The 15,312-nt window shown below is 56.8% G+C and overlaps 1 protein-coding gene across 2 annotated transcripts in view; it reads right to left on the reverse strand.

Moving 5' to 3' along the window:
• Positions 1-15,312, reverse strand: part of FUBP3 (far upstream element binding protein 3) — a 50,558-nt gene that overhangs the window by 7,768 nt on the left and 27,478 nt on the right. For both annotated transcript variants that reach the window (XM_046022299.1, XM_046022298.1), the window contains exons 6-13: positions 14,769-14,826; positions 12,596-12,758; positions 11,332-11,430; positions 8,666-8,770; positions 7,181-7,283; positions 6,456-6,556; positions 4,048-4,189; positions 47-207 (exon numbers count right to left, since the gene is read on the reverse strand). In XM_046022299.1, coding sequence (XP_045878255.1) covers positions 47-207; positions 4,048-4,189; positions 6,456-6,556; positions 7,181-7,283; positions 8,666-8,770; positions 11,332-11,430; positions 12,596-12,758; positions 14,769-14,826 — 932 coding nt within the window. The remainder of the gene's footprint in view (positions 1-46; positions 208-4,047; positions 4,190-6,455; positions 6,557-7,180; positions 7,284-8,665; positions 8,771-11,331; positions 11,431-12,595; positions 12,759-14,768; positions 14,827-15,312) is intronic.

A 15,312-nucleotide genomic window follows, 5' to 3' on the forward strand; every position in this document is an offset into this window, starting at 1 on the left:
AAGGCAGCTATCGTTAAGCTGGGCAGGGGAAGGACCGTGTACGTACGCCAACTTTCTCATCTATGAGATGTCTGGCCACCTCGATCTGCTGGGGGACGCCCCTGATGGTGAACATCCGCAGGCTGGGGTCAGTGCTGGGAGGGGGGTTCCGCTGGAGCTCCACGTGCGCTCCTGATTGCTGGTTTATGCTTTTGATGTTCTCGCCCCCTGCAGGCAGGTGGACACAAGACACAAGGGTAAGTGGCAGTTGGAGCAGACCCAGAGACCCGGTGGTCCTCTGCACCCCGGCCCTCACCCGAGAGCAGACAAGTACCTTCAACTGACTCCGAAACCCCCATTCTGACAAACACCAGGGCTCTCTCATTTGCAAAACCAGACGGAGGAGCAAGGAAGCTGGTTCTTCTCCCTGAGCCAGGCTGAGGCCAGACACTGCACGGCACCCATGCCAGGGCCTGGAGCCCAACGGTGTGCACGCCAGAGCTGGGCTCTTGGAGGCTCACTGCAAGCCCGCCTCTGCCGGGGGAACACACTCTGGCCTCAGCCCTGTGGGCCACGGCCCGGCGGCTCCCTCCCCCCCATCAGCGCAGACAGACGGGCCACGGGCTCCAACAATGGCCAGAGCCCACTGAGGCCTTCCACGGCCCTTCTCAAGTCCCTGCCTCCTCTGGGGGGTAGGGTGGGGGAGGTCTAGACAGAGAGGCAGCCGAGGATGGGGGTCACAGAGGCCTGGGTGGAGCGGGGTAATGAAAATGTAGTTAGACCCTCTGAAAAACCTTGGAGAGTTCCAGTCTCTTAATGAGATTTGCGTAACAAAAAGTCCAGCAGCATCACAATGGCTTGATTCTTCTTTTGAAATTTCACAGAATTTACAGATCGGTTCTGCTCAACTCGGGTGGTGGTGAGGGGGCGCAGAATACAAGGAAAACCCAGGAGCATGGAGTCTTGCAACATCAGAAAAAGACAGTCTGGAAAATCTGGTACAGGCGACCAGAGAACCCCCAATAATCAAAAGCAAAGACTACAGGCCAGTCTCTGTATCACTCCAGCCTGCCTAAGGTCAAAACCAACCTCAAATGACATCTGCCATTTCTGGGAAACACGTGCACAGTCCCTCCAGCCGCTGCCGGGGCGCCCATCACGCCCATCAAGCAAGGAGAAAGGAGGACCCCAAATGCAGGCCCTGCCCGTGTTGTGTCTTATCTCGCCCTCTTGGGATGCTACAGGCCCAGAAAGCAAAATCGGAGCCGGGGTCCTGTGGGCCTTCCCGAAGGCGGACACCGCAGGGAAGAAGCCCGGAGGAAACAGGAAGCTGCCGGCCTTCGGGGAAAGCTTTGTTCAAACTGGCGCGTGCAGCGTGTCAGTTTAGCGGAGGATGGGTTTCAATTTAAAAGCAAATTAAAAACAACAGCGCGTCAGACCTTCCTTCCAGTTCCGCTACGGTTTAAGAGCATCCCTGCGTTTTCCACCTCAAGCACAGAGCACTAGCCAATGCAGAAAGTCACAGAAAAGCCTTCCAGCTGCTCGGTGGCCTCTGGGTCAGAGCGAGCCCCTCCCAGCCCTGCAACTGCCCCCTCGCCTCGATTTCATCCTCTTGGCACCGTGAAAAGTGAGCAGCTTTGCTCCTGGGCGAAGTATTTCTGGGGCCCAAGGAAGGGCAAGAAGAAGGAACTGGAAGCCTTCCTAGCGCACACCCAGTGCTTGAAGGAATCCTTCAGCCTCCCCCGGGCCCCGCTGGGTTCCAGAGGTAAGAGCACAAAAGGGCGTGCATGTGTGAGGCTGAGCGCCCGCGGCCCAGACGAGCCCGGCTCCCGTGGGCACTTGGAGCAGCCGCGCGGCCCGAGGCCCGAGAGCGGGGCAGCATGCTCATCAGGGGAAGAGGCAGCTCGAAACCGCGCGGGGCCGGAAGGAGTTCATTTAAGTTCATCTTCCTTCAAAATGAGGTCACCAGCTCGGCACATGGTGGCTGTCTACAGGCTCATTCAGCAGCCCGTCCATTCTTCCACCTGATGGGGGGCAGAAGCGACCCACCAGCGGCCCCCCAGCTGGACGTGAAATCGTAAAGCAATTAATCAAACCTGCTAAAAGGCCTGGTTGACAAGAGCAGGGCTGGTCGCTCTATCCGTCGCCGCTGCTGTATTTATCATGGAAATCCAGCAGGGGCCCGGGGAGGCGCAGCGTCTGTCCACGGACTGGAGCCGGGGAGGGGGGAGCGCAGCCTGCCTGCCTGCCTGCCAGCCTGCGGCTCCCTCTCCCCTCTCCCTCACCACGCGCCTTCCTTAAGAGGGTGCACCCCCCCACGCCCAGCCCCTGTGTGTGGGGGGGTGGGGGGCGGTGGAGAAAGGCCCCGGCTGACAAACCCCGGGCCTCCGAGGCTGACAAACCCCGGGCCTCCGAGGCTGACAAACCCCGGGCCTCCGAGGCTGACAAACCCCGGGCCTCCGAGGCTGACAAACCCCGGGCCTCCGAGGCTGACAAACCTCGGGCCTCCGAGGCGGCCGTCGGAATGCCAGGTCACACAGATCAGTCACCGCTCCACGCTGCCATCACTCTCCTGCGGGAGTCGCTCAGGATGACTTTGTCGAGGACAAACCATAAGGGGGGGTCCAGCCCACACCCCGATTTCCCCGACTACCAGAACGGTCGCAGCGAAGACAGTAAGGCCGCACCAGGCCACGGAGTCCACTCTCCTTGACAAAAAAGTCCTCAGAGGGTGCAGAAACCCAGCTCCGCTTCTCCACCCACAGGCGCCAACTGGTCTGAATCTCCCAGCAGCCGCGCCGATGGTCTGGGTGGCGGATCTGAGTCACCACAGCATCGGGGCAGCTGACGGCATCCCCTGAGCCCTGATCAGCATGTACACCCCCCGCCAGGAAATGAAAACAAACCCACATTGTTCCTACCGCCTCCGAGAGATGAACGATCTAGAAGACGACACCAGGACCGGAGATACACGTTTCGAAGGAACATACCCCACACGCCGCCCACGGCAGGGCCAAATGCAGGCTCCAGAAGGTGAATGAGAGGGGCAGGAGGCCCCCTGCGCTGGCCCGGGAGAGCGTGCTAAGGCAGCCTCAGCTCTCCGTCGAGTATGTCCCCAAACCCAAACCACCGTCTGTGGGACGTTAGCTCCCTCCCGTAGGTCAGAGCGGTCTGGTGGTGGCAGAAATGGGAGAAACTCTGCGCGGGGGCGGGGCGGGGGGAGGTTGGGGGGAGTCGGGGTGGGGGAGGCCTGTATTTACTTCCTCCACGTGTTGTCAAACAAACACTCATGAAGGCAGACACAAAGGCCTCAGCGTGTGTTGCTGGGGGTGGGGGGCCCCGGAGAGCCCACGGACGGGCCAGCCCACTGCGGAGAAAGCTGCTCGGCAGCCCAGCAATCTGCCTGCTCTCCCCTGGCTCACAGCAAAGGACGGTTAGGGGCCACATCAGCCACTAACAAGGGTTCCTGACCTAATGTTCCCTACAAAGCCTAGAAACGACCAGTCAATCAGTATTTATTTCCCTCTACAGGGTGTCCGTTACTCACAGTAAATGTGCTCAAAGCATAACCGCCGTTTTCACGGGTCAATATGGACCAGATACCCAAATCCAGCCAGGACAAGAAGTGACACGCTTGTCAGAGGGCCATCTTCGCTGGAGCTGTTACCTCAACTGTTCCTCGAGCTCCCAAGAGGCATGTTAATCGTTAATCAGTCGACGGACAAACACTCAGAGGCCGCTCACACTGGGCAGGGTGCCTTTGCGGCAACCCACACAGCTTCACCAGGCTGGGGCAGGTGGGGGGGCGGGGCTTGTCTCACTTCTGGTCTGTTCGGACTCGATAACCGACAGTCCCCTCTGCGCATGCTCGCGGGAAGACCGTAGGGACCGGCAGGGTCCCTACGGAAGGCAGCTGGAGTAGCAGGCTGGGCACCTGCAGTTAGGCGCAGCCAACAGACCCGACTTCATGCTCCGGAGGTACCCAGGGGCCCCGCTGGCACAGGGGGAGGGGGGAGGAAGGTAGGGCAGAGGGAGGGGGACCACGAAACCCCAGCAGCGGCCCCTCACCTTTGCCTATGACGAGGCCACACTTGTCCGCCGGGACCGTGTAGGTTATCTCCTGGATGCCACCAGGGGCTCCCACGCTCCAGTCGCCACGGCCACGGCCTCGTCCTCTGGCCACCGCGAGGCCTCCAAAGCCATCTCTCTCCTGGGAAGGAAGCAGAGGTCAAGTGACGATTTCTGCCACTGCCCTGGGACCGCTCTTCAGCCCAGGCAGGAGGCGCAGTGACAGGATGTAATCAGCGCCACACGCTGGAACCTCAGCACCTCTCCCCGTGCCAGCCTCGGAGGCGCGCTTTCAAGGCAGAATTAGCACAAACCCCAGGCGCAGCCAAGGAGGACAGGCGCAGGCGAACCTGGGCTTATACCGGCGGCCCCGCCGGACCCGACCGAAACTGGCAGTCGGCACAAACTCCCGTGTCTGGAGGCCCGGGCCCCACTGTCCAGGTATCGGGCATCGCTTTTCTCCTCCACGCTGATGCCCTTGCCCCGTGGCTAATGCCCGCTGGGCCTACCAGAAACTGGACGTTAGAGGCGAAAGAGCCTTGGGCATCTCAAAGGGACACCCGACTTAGGCCTCCAGCCCTCCCGTCCGCAGACATTGCTGAGGGCGGCCGGCGCACCTGGCAAGCCAACCAGCGGAAAGGATAAAAGGCTTTTCAAGAAAGTCGGTTGTCCCATTCTTCCCAAATTGGGGGGACAAACCAGGTGTGTGGGGCCAGCGTCTGGGGGTGGAGCAGCCTGACATGCTCGCACAGGGCCCCCTGCAGACAGCACAAACCCCGGCTGGCGCCTAACAGAAGGTTCCTTCATTCAGGGTCAGCAATCTCATGGGAGGTCTTTGTCCCGAGTCACCCTGGAGCGGCAGCATTTACGTTCTTTTTCAGATGCTGAGGGCAACCTGGTCCAGCCCAGAGCCCCTTCACGGAAGGGAGCAGCCGAGCCGATGCTCAACACAGTGGACAACGTTCGGCAAAGCCCACCTATGCCGAGGGAGAGTAAAGCTGGCGCCTCCCCAGAATCTAAACCCGCAGAAAGGCTTGGAGTGCTTCTTCCCCTGCACTCAGCTCTTCGGAGACGCAAATGATGAGTAAACGAGGCAATTCTAGGGATTTACGTGAAAATGCCTGCACCCCCGCGTGCACACACAGCCGACCTCCCGGCCTGTGGCAGACGGTCAGAGGGGAGGCTGTCTCCCCGGCGCCCCCCGCAGCTCTGGGTCTGTTGCTTCTTCCTGCTGCAGTAGATGCTGGGCGCACTCAGGCACTCTCTTCTGAACTTGTCGCATCCCAAGAACTGCCCGGGACTCTGGCAGCAGTCCAAGCCCCCTCTCTGGGATCTGCCGATTCGGAAAGTCCACGGTGGGGGCTGTCACGCTGTAAGTTCAACACGGACACTCGGCAACTTGGGGGCTCGCATGCGTGGCACGCCCGCTGCACCCCCCGACTCCCTGGTCTGTGGCTCACAGCCTGGCCCAGAGAGGTTCAGAGGCTTGTCCCAGCTCGCACGGCTCACGGCAGAGGGGTTACGGTTTCCGGTCCCGTGCTTCTCCTTGGCTCCAGGTGTTTCTAAACCTTCCCTCACTTCAGCACACCTGGGAGACCTGCCGACCCAGCGTGAGGCCCAGGGGGTTCCCGGAGCACTGCACAGCGGGGGGGCCGCCGGAGACGCTAACAGCATCACAAGCTTGCTTGCGTGCCCCGAGATGTGCATAGAATCCACTGCGTGAAGACGGCTTTAAGACTCTGGAGGAGGGGCGCCTGGGTGGCTCAGTGGGTTAACCCTCTGTCTTCGGCTCAGGTCATGGTCTCAGGGTCCTGGGATCGAGCCCCCATCAGGCTCTCTGCTCAGCGGGGAGCCTGCTTCCCCCCCTCTCTGTCTGCTGCTCTGCCTACTTCTGATCTCTCTCTGTCAAATAAATAAGATCTTTAAAAAAAAAAAAAAGACTCTGGAAAAGCCTGAAGTGTTTTCTAAGCTAAGAGTTTATTTATTTATTTAGTAGACTCCATGCCCCGCATGGAGCCCAATTCGGGGTTTGAACTCCCAACCCTGAGACCAAGATCTGAGCTTCGATCCACAGTCGAGCACTGAGCTGACTGAGCTCCCCCGGCGCCCTGGAGTTGACTTAACAGAGCTCCACGCGAAAGGCACTCGATGGTCGGACCCATGGTGACCCCACGCTCCACTTCTCCTAACAGTGTAGAGTCAGAACTTCTGTGTCAAGAAAACCCAGACCCTGGGACAACAAACGGAGGAGAGCAAGAAGCTAGTAACAAAATACAGGAAGGCAGGAAACAGGCAGGTGTAGAGAAGTCGCTGGCCATGTTCCCAGAGGCGGGTGACTGACAAGACCGCTGTGTTCCAGAAATGCGACTGGAGAGAGCTCTACGGCGCTGCCCCGAGAGTCAACCCACCTGGGCTGTGAGGATAAGCTCGTTGATGACGTGCGCTGCATGCTGACACCGATCTGGAGGTCCCATGACTTGCGCGGCTCTCTCTGGACTGATACCATCGTCTGCGGGACAAAGCGAGAGGCGGCGTAAGGAAAAGCCCAACTTCAGCTGGAAGCAAAGGTCAGCCTGACCTGTGATCAGAATTCCCACCGGAGGCACAGAGAAGCACGTGCGCCTCCGTCTTTTTGCGTGGCCCACGTCAACGCTCGCTTCTTAGGTAATTACAGGCATTAGAAAAAGTTATCATTACAGAAACGCTAACAATAAAGCAAAAGAAGGCAGACATGAGCTATGGTCGTGCTGCCAAAAATGAACTTGTCACACAGTTTTTCCAACTTTAGAGGAATGAGGAAAATTAAGACAATGTCAGTAATTTTGCTCATGAAGGTAAATCTACAAAATTTAAAGAACTGTCCTTTATGCTAAGACGTTAGTCCTTTTCTTAAATGGTTTTATCTTTAAATAATGAAATCAGAATAACAGGGTTTTTTTTTTTAAGTCTTTACTGAACAAAATTAAAAACTGGAAATGTTATGAGGGCCCAGAGGAGAAAGCTAGATTGGTAATTTGGTGATAGTACTGTGGGAGGGGAAGCGGGGGACACACACATGAGCTAGTCACAGAGTCCTTGTGTTGCTTTAAGACTCTTCAGAGCACTAGGAGTTTTGACAGTCATCGAAACCAACCTGGCTTGAACTGAATCCTCACCCCGGCATCATTCTGAATCTTTTTGATCATTTCCCCATTTCTTCCTATTACAATCCCAACAGCAAACCTGGGCACAGACACCTGAGCACAGGGAAACAAAACCTGATCAGAGCTGTCTGCAAATCTGTTATTTCTTAGAGGATACATTAAAAAAGACAAACCCAAAACACAGACTTGATTTTCATTGCAGTGCCTTCCTAGAAATACGATATAAGCATACTTTCCCCTCTTTGGAAAACTATCATGATTGAAGACTGCATTCCTACCTATTAAATATGTCTAACGCGTCTCAGATTTGATCATGATAGCTATAAAATGAAGCATAATAAACCTTTGCAGAAAAGGTTGAAAGTGGCAAGCTTATTTCCCAATTCCATGAACTCAGCATAAATATACCATGTACACTGATTATATTGGTGGTCCCTGAAAGTGTATTTTTATCCCCCCTTCATTCTTCTATTGTGCTAAAATACACAGAACATAATCTTTATCATTTTAACCATTTGTAAGAATATGGTTCAGTGGCACAAAATATACTCACAATGTTGTGTAACCACCACTGGTCTCTATACCCCCTAAACCTTTTCCTCGCCACCCACCACTCCCCAAAATTCTGTAGCCATTAAAGAGAGACTCTTTCCATCAGCCCTGGTCACCTCTGCACAACGTTCTGTCTCGAAGAACTTGCCCGTTCTGGGCACCACGTGGGGATGGACTCCCCCGTACCTGGCTCACTTTACTAAGCACGACATTCACAAGCCCTATGCAAGGTGAAGTGTTACCGCGGCGCTCCACTGTAAGGGAAAGCTTTCTGGAGCACCTGGGTGGCTCAGCTCAGTGTCCGACTCTCAGCTTGTGAGATGCCCCCGCACACAAATTCTCTCTCTCATAAATGAACCTTTAAAAGTTCTTTAAGAAGTAAAGGAAAGATTTTTATCCCGTGTTCCACCTCATCAGTAAGTTGGGCTTCCAGGTCTGCTATGCTCACAGTGCAGAGCACAGAGAAAGCCTGGCCTCTGGTTTTTTTTTTTTTAAGATTTTATTTATTTATTTGACAGAGAGAGAGATCACAAGTAGGCAGAGATAGAGGGGGGGACGCAGGCTCCCTGCTGAGCAGAGAGCCCGATGAGGGGCTCGATCCCAGGACCCTGAGATCATGACCTGAGCCGAAGGCAGAGGCTTTAACCCACTGAGCCACCCAGGCACCCCCTGGCCTTTGGTCTTGACCTGGGCAGCAGGAACAGCCTTGAGGCAAAGCTCATAACCAGGACGACGACCCCATTCCCTGAAAGGCATGCAGCCGGCTCTCTTCCCTCCCCTTCTCTCTGGCTGTGACTCTCTCTCAGTCCTTCCTCATACCCACCCTGGCTTTGAAGATGAACCAAAGCCCACTTAGTCAAGGTTAAAGAGCTAACCAAAGTGCAGCCCATGTGCCCAGGAACTACCCTGCAGGACAGGCATACCTCTATGCTGCCGCCTCCCGCACGGGCACCGAAGTCCCCTCGGACACCTCGGAAGTCAGCCTGGTCCTTTTCTCGGATGATCTCCAATACCATTTCTCTTGCTTGCTGCGTAAACACAGAGGACAGGCATTATGGAAACCAAACTCCTAAGAAAAGCCATGACGCCTGTTACGTCAGACTCACAGACCCAGAAGGCGCTGTGCTGGGGCCCAGCTCACTTCCTGCGTCCCAACACGGGACACGGGTGGGCTGCTGGGGAGGGTCACAGAGGTTGAGTCCTAGGTGACGTGTTCTTTACGTTGCCCAAGGCATCCACACAGGGCCCGGCCGGCTTTAAACCGCAGTCGGATCGGCACATGTGCGCTGGGTCAGAGCCTGATGACCGTGGCCTGAGGCATCTGGCACATCGTTTCTTTCTGAGAGCTCTGTGGACAGAGCTCAGGAGCCCAGGGGCTCCCCACAGGAGCCCCGGGGACGTAACGGGAAAATGCCAGCCCAGGGGACCTGAAAGTATCTTCCAGCTCCCAGAGATCAAATACCCCGATTACCAACTGGCAAGACCACCTCCCGGGCCTGACGCTCTCGGAGGCCCACTTGGCGTCCTCTGCCCCCAAATGCACTTGTCGGTCCACCCTCCCCACACCGGTCCCGGCCACACAGGAACCTGCACTAATCTAGGTGTACGTAACAACTCAAGGTCATGGGCACCGAGGCTGCATCTTGGTTCTGGAAAAACCAAACCAAACCAAAAAAACTCCAAAACAGCAATTGAAGTCTTCAGACATTTGGAGAAACCCGAGTAGGACTGACTGTTAGAGAATGTCAGGGGACTTGCTCTCATTTTCTTAGGCCTGGTTATAGAAATTAGTTCTTACTCTTAGGAGACACATGCAAGATCCAGGGGCAGACGGTCATGATGCCTGCCACTTACTTAGAAATGGTCGAGCAGAAGTAAGTGCCACAAGCGTGGCAAAATGACAGGGTGAGGTTACACACGTATGTGTTCACTGCTCTACCCTTCCAACTTGTATGTTTCAAGTTTTCATAATAAGAAGTTGGGGAGAGAAAACAAACGACCAACAATTTATCCTAAACACAGTGAACGGCTTTTCCCAAAGAAAAAATGTGGAATACACGTAGTTTTAAAATAAAAAAAAAACCCAACTAAAAACCTTTGGTTGTCAAGATTTTCCTGCAAATCACGGGAACATCAAGGAAATACACTTCACTCCAGCGTTCCTTTCATAAAAGAACCAAGGTTCCACCATGGAAGGCGAGCAGGGAGCCCACCCGTACACACTTCGGGAGGTTGGAAGCCCTGGGGGGGAAGACACCTGGGGGACCCTGGCCTGCTGGAGGGGATTGAAGGGCGCACCCCCGCCTGGAGCTCAAGGAGAGAGGCTGTTTTCACCACCGGCCCTCAATCCTGCTTTAAAACCAGGATTTACGTCTGCGCCTGGACCAGAAGAGCTACCAGTGACACCAGCTTGACTCAAGCCGGACAAGAGCGTTAAGCACTGGGGGAAATAAGCAGATGAAGGGGATTAGGAGGTACACACTTGCATTTGTACAAGAAAGAAGCCACGCAGCTGAGAAGTTCAGCACGGGCGATAGAGTCACTAACACTTTAATAACTGCACGTGACGGAGGGTGAGTGCGCTTACGGGGAGCCGCTCCGTAACAGAATTTCGTGTGCGGAGTCACTATGTTGCACCCCTGAACTGGACATAATGTCGTGTGTCGATTACAATAAAAATGCATGCAGACACCAATAAGCACCCACATGAATACATCCATTCGTAAATAAGGCATCGCGGGAGGGGAGGAATCGGGGGCATATTTTGCCAGAGACTGGTAACCTTGGCTGGCGCAAAGCCCCAGAGCTCCCACGGAGAAACAGCTGCGGCGGACGAGCTCGCCAAGGTGCGTCGCCCCGGAGCTCCGCCAAATGCAGCTAAGGCACAGCATGCTGCAGCGGCACGACAAGGACAGTTGTAGTTCACGGACACAGACACGCCCCACAGCCGCGGCCCACGCGCATTCCTGCTGACAGCCAGAGTCGGAGGGTGGACCTGCCCCAGATGGTCTAGGACGAAGCCCCTCACTGCTTTCTAGAAACGGGCTCTCCTCTGTGGCCCGGCGCTCGGGGCACAGGGCTCACTCCGAGGGCATGCGTATGCCTGGGGGCTGCTCACCTGCCCCCCTCCCCCCGAAGCTGGAAGTCTTGCAAGAGGCGGGCAAGAGAGAAGAAGCGAGCAACAGCTGAAGAGAGCCTGCAGCTGAGGTGCCCAGAGCGCCGAGATGGGAGACCGCGTCTGATCAGGGCAACAAAAGCGTCTGCATTTATGGGAACGTCGCGAACGTGCGCCGGCCACGAATGTCGCCGCCATCCTCACGTGGCTCTCAGGCTCTTGAAATACGGCCGGTGTAAACGAGGAACTCCATCCTCTCTGGCTCCGAACTCATTTAATGTACACCTGGGGCTAGCGGCTTGGCTGAAAGCAGGACATCCCTACAGCCCTTCCATCACACCTGGTTTGCGACAAGGGCTCCCCTTAAATAAAGGAACACCCGGTTTCACAACTTCCTGCGTGACACGCAAGCCTCCTCCACCCCCACTGTGACCCCCCATGCAGGACCTGCTCCATCCGCGGTCCCTCCCCTACCTGTACTTTGAACGGGTCTCCCGTGATGCGGAGAGGCTTGTCGGCTCCTGTAGGCAACGGGCCGTCCTGGATCATGACCATTTTCACACCTGTCCGCTCCTGTGGGGGCAGCACGCCAGGACGGCCGTGAGGAAGAGCACATGCGCGCGCCGCAAGCACGGGGTAGGGCCCCATCCACCCGACCACAGGGCGCTGCCCCGGGAGGACGTCAGCACACAGGCCGTGCTGGACAGCTACCAGGTGTGCGACACGGAAAACCATTTCCCAAAACCCTCCTCCCTCCCTGGTCTTCAGAACAGCTCAACTGGATCAATTTTTCTGAGGCGCCAGGCAGTAACGGCTTCTCGTTAGGGCCCGAGTACAGCTCTGAGACGGAAGGGCTCCCGCTGCCCTATATCGCTGACGGGGCGGGCCCGACAGCAGGTGCCCAAAGTCCCAGAGCGGAGGCAGCGGGGAGCAAAAGGTGGATTCTGGCTTCCAGGACCTTAGCGCCCGCACCAGAGAGCCCACCAGGCTGAGGGCTGGGCGGTGAGTGTGCACACCGGGCCGCCCACGAGCCCTGACCTGCAACCTCAAAAGCCCAGGAGTTTGGAAATAAACGTTTGCACACAGCTCATTTGGCCGCAAAATGAACCTAAACTCTCGGAAGCGTTGTGTGTAGCCCCTCTCACGGGGTGTGACTGTCACTGCATCTGGCTAGGCCAACAGGAGTCTGGTTATGGGGTGTGCCCCGGAACTTGCTGGGGTGTTCCATTCTGAACACGTCTGGCCCCCGTGTCTCACACGAGGGCTTCTGGAACAGCAGCAGCTAAGGCTTGGGGAGCATTTACTCAGTCACGGGCTCTGTGCCGAGGGTCATGAGTTACCACTTCTGCTTCACGATAGCAGTGAGGCCGACAAGGACTCCGAGCCCTTGACAAATACACAAGCGTATTTAAGATCCCACAGCTAGTGAGAGGGCGTACGGCTGGCCAGGAGCTCCAGCTCTGGAAAGTCCACGCAGGACTTTCACCTGAGACGCTGTCACCTGGTAGTAAAAGCAGCCCCCACAGAGCGTCGCTGCCCCAGTAAGGGCATCACACTGGGCGTCGCACCTGCCCACAGTGCCTGCTCATGAGCACCCATCCGACGGAGGATCCGCGGCACCTCGGAAGCAGAGGGGTGCACGGCCAGCCCAGCGGGGGGCAGTCCGAGGTAGGACCGGCCCCGCCCCCCGCCCCGGGTTCCAGAAGGCCCGCCGAGGTGCGGCTCAGGGCTCACACACCTGCAGCTGCTTGATCGTTTCCCCTCCTTTGCCGATGACCAGACCCACTTTGGACGCAGGGATAAGAATCTCCTGGATCGTGCTATTGCCGTCTACGTCGTTGTGAAAGCCAGGCCCGTTCCGACAGCGGTCCACAATCTGCCCCAGGAGCCTCTTGGCTTGTCTTTGGGAGGGAAAAGAATCACAAGAGAAGAAGCATTAAATGAAGGTGCTGGGCGCCCACGGGAGAGCAACAGCATGGGGGTAAGACCATGAAGGAATCAAGGCAACCCTCCATCCAGCTCCAGCTCCTGCCCCCACAACCTGGGAGGTCTCTGCCATCCGCCACGCTACCGGGCTGGAATTTAAAAGCGACACACAGCACACGCCAATATTCCAACACAGTCCTGTCCGGCCTGCCCTCTGCCTGTGAGGGGGTCCGGCAGTCCCGGTACCAACACGTCTCTCATCTCCCATCACAAGCGTCAGCCGCTCCCACGGCGGCGACCACCTCTGATCCCCCTGCCTCTCTCTCTGGTCCTCAGTCTGGCACAGTGCTTCCCCCAGAGGAGACGCTCAAGAGACACTGGTTAAATACAGGCAGGAGAGAGCAACAAGAGAGATGGGAAGAAAGAAAGCGAGGGTTAGTAGTCACCATCTGAATTCCCAGACTCCCAATATCTTCTCCCTAACCAACTTGCTCTCTGGCTTTCGAGCTCAGGCTAGGAGCGCCGGAGAGGGGAGGAGCAGCCGGGACCCGGTGCAGCCCCAGAGCCCCAGATGCAGGCTCCGTGCCTGTCCGCTTGGATTCTTGGGCCCCGGCTTCCCCTGTGATGCTGTCTGGTGCCGCGGGACTCAGAGGCAGGAGAGGGAGACCGCGGGGTCGACACAGCACACCGGGCCCGGCTGTCCAGGCCACCTGTCGAGGCGACTGCCATTTCAGCACCAGAAGCTCCCCTGGCTGGTTTGTTCTTTCAATCGCCACACACGATCTAGTTGTTGCCTCCTCTGCCTGGGAGGGATTCCGCTCCTGTGCAGCGCGGGGAGAAGATGAAACCGTTTCCTCCCAAAGTTACCGTGCTGTTGCCCCGACTGCCTGGGCGGACAAGGGGAAGCAGGAATGGTTAGAAGAGGAGAGGAAAGAAGAGAAAGGGAGGAAACAGATGTTGCCTTTTGTCGTCTTGAGCCTCTCTGTGTACAGAATCGGCCTGGCCGGTCTTCTCAGCGACACCAGCTTTTTAATATTTTGCTTGTGTACTAAATTAACCTGTGCTGGCAGAAAAACGCCTGGACCCCGGCAAAACCATCCCGCTCGCCCCATAATGCGCACCTGCCAGCGGTATTTATTCTGGTTCACTGCTTGCAATGTTGCGGCAGAACAAGAGAATTTAAACTCATCTGGACTCCCGGAGAAATGGAAATGGTCAAACAGCCCTATCTACTGAGGCAGGCATAATCTTAGCGCCCCTGTCCCCAAATGCAACGCTACTCAGTCGACTGAGAAAGGAGAGCGAGCAGACTCTTAAGTGAGTACCTCCCCGTTCCCCCGGGAGGTGCGCGGACTGCCGAGGCCTGCCTCTGTCACGAGGCTCTGAGCACGGGGGTCCCACGGTCGGAAAGCAATGCCAGCCGTCAGGTGGGGACAACGGCCCCGGCTCCATGTCAAGACACCCTCTGGCCGGTCCATGCAGCCCTGTGAGAGGAGCAAGGGCCACGAAGGGTCAACTCATTTGGTTCACAAATGTCAGAAGGGCAGCGGGATCAGCCCCGGGCAAAGGACCTGGTGCCAGGATTCTCAACGGTTCACCGAGTGACAGGCTCACGACGGCAGACCTGCTCAGGGCAAGGAGGTGTTACCGAGGAAGAAGGAAGCAGACGAGAGCGTTCAGACGGGGCCAACGTATATTTAAAGAACTTGGTGTACGGAGTGGATGTTGTGACGGCTGCCAGAAATTCCGTAGCGTTTGGGGGAAAAAAAAAAAACAAACCACGGTGATACCTCATGTGTTTTAAGTAACAGAAAACTCCCCTGGCGTGGCAACCTCCCAGATCCTTCTCCACAGAAGCATCTGCTGCCGTGGCCAGGCTGCGGCGCGGCTCCACAGCGCTCAGTAACAATCTGGCCCTTCCATGTCTCCCCATGTGGGGCAGGAGGAAGAAGAGTGACAGGAAGAAGTAAATAAAATAAACTTACTCAATACTTTCTGGGGTTCCGGTAAGTACACAGGGTCTCTCTGGAATCCCAGAACTCTCTATAAGAAGAATCAAGAAGATGAGGTGTGTTGGTGGGCACCAGGTAACCGTGCACCCGTGCCTCTGTGTACAGACTCTCTCTGGCCTGGTCCCTACACCGGCCCCACAGAAGCCCGGGCCCCGGGAAGAGACAGTTGGCTTCGCTTGTGGAGAGAACGGTAGGCTGCTGGCTCCGCCCTAGATTCCCGAGTAGAAACAAGTTCTGCAGGGGGAGCGGGTGGGACGCCGCGGAGCCCTGACAGCGGGTCCCAGCGGGCTCAGCTTCCTTTCTGACCCAGCTGTGTGCCGAGGAGAGCCCGAGTCCCGTCACCCGCTCTTCCTCAGTTTCTCCGCCTGCAGAGTGGGTTACGGTCACCTGTTCGCACACCAGTGAGCAATTTAATGGTAGACGCACACCAGGCCTGGTACCAGGCAGTGCGTGAATCTCCCGAGAGAGCAGGGACGTCTGCGCGGAAATAGTTCCAGGCCATGTGACGAGAGAGGAA

Source organism: Meles meles, chromosome 11 (genome assembly GCF_922984935.1).
Source record: "Meles meles chromosome 11, mMelMel3.1 paternal haplotype, whole genome shotgun sequence".
NCBI classification, from domain to species: domain Eukaryota; kingdom Metazoa; phylum Chordata; class Mammalia; order Carnivora; family Mustelidae; genus Meles; species Meles meles.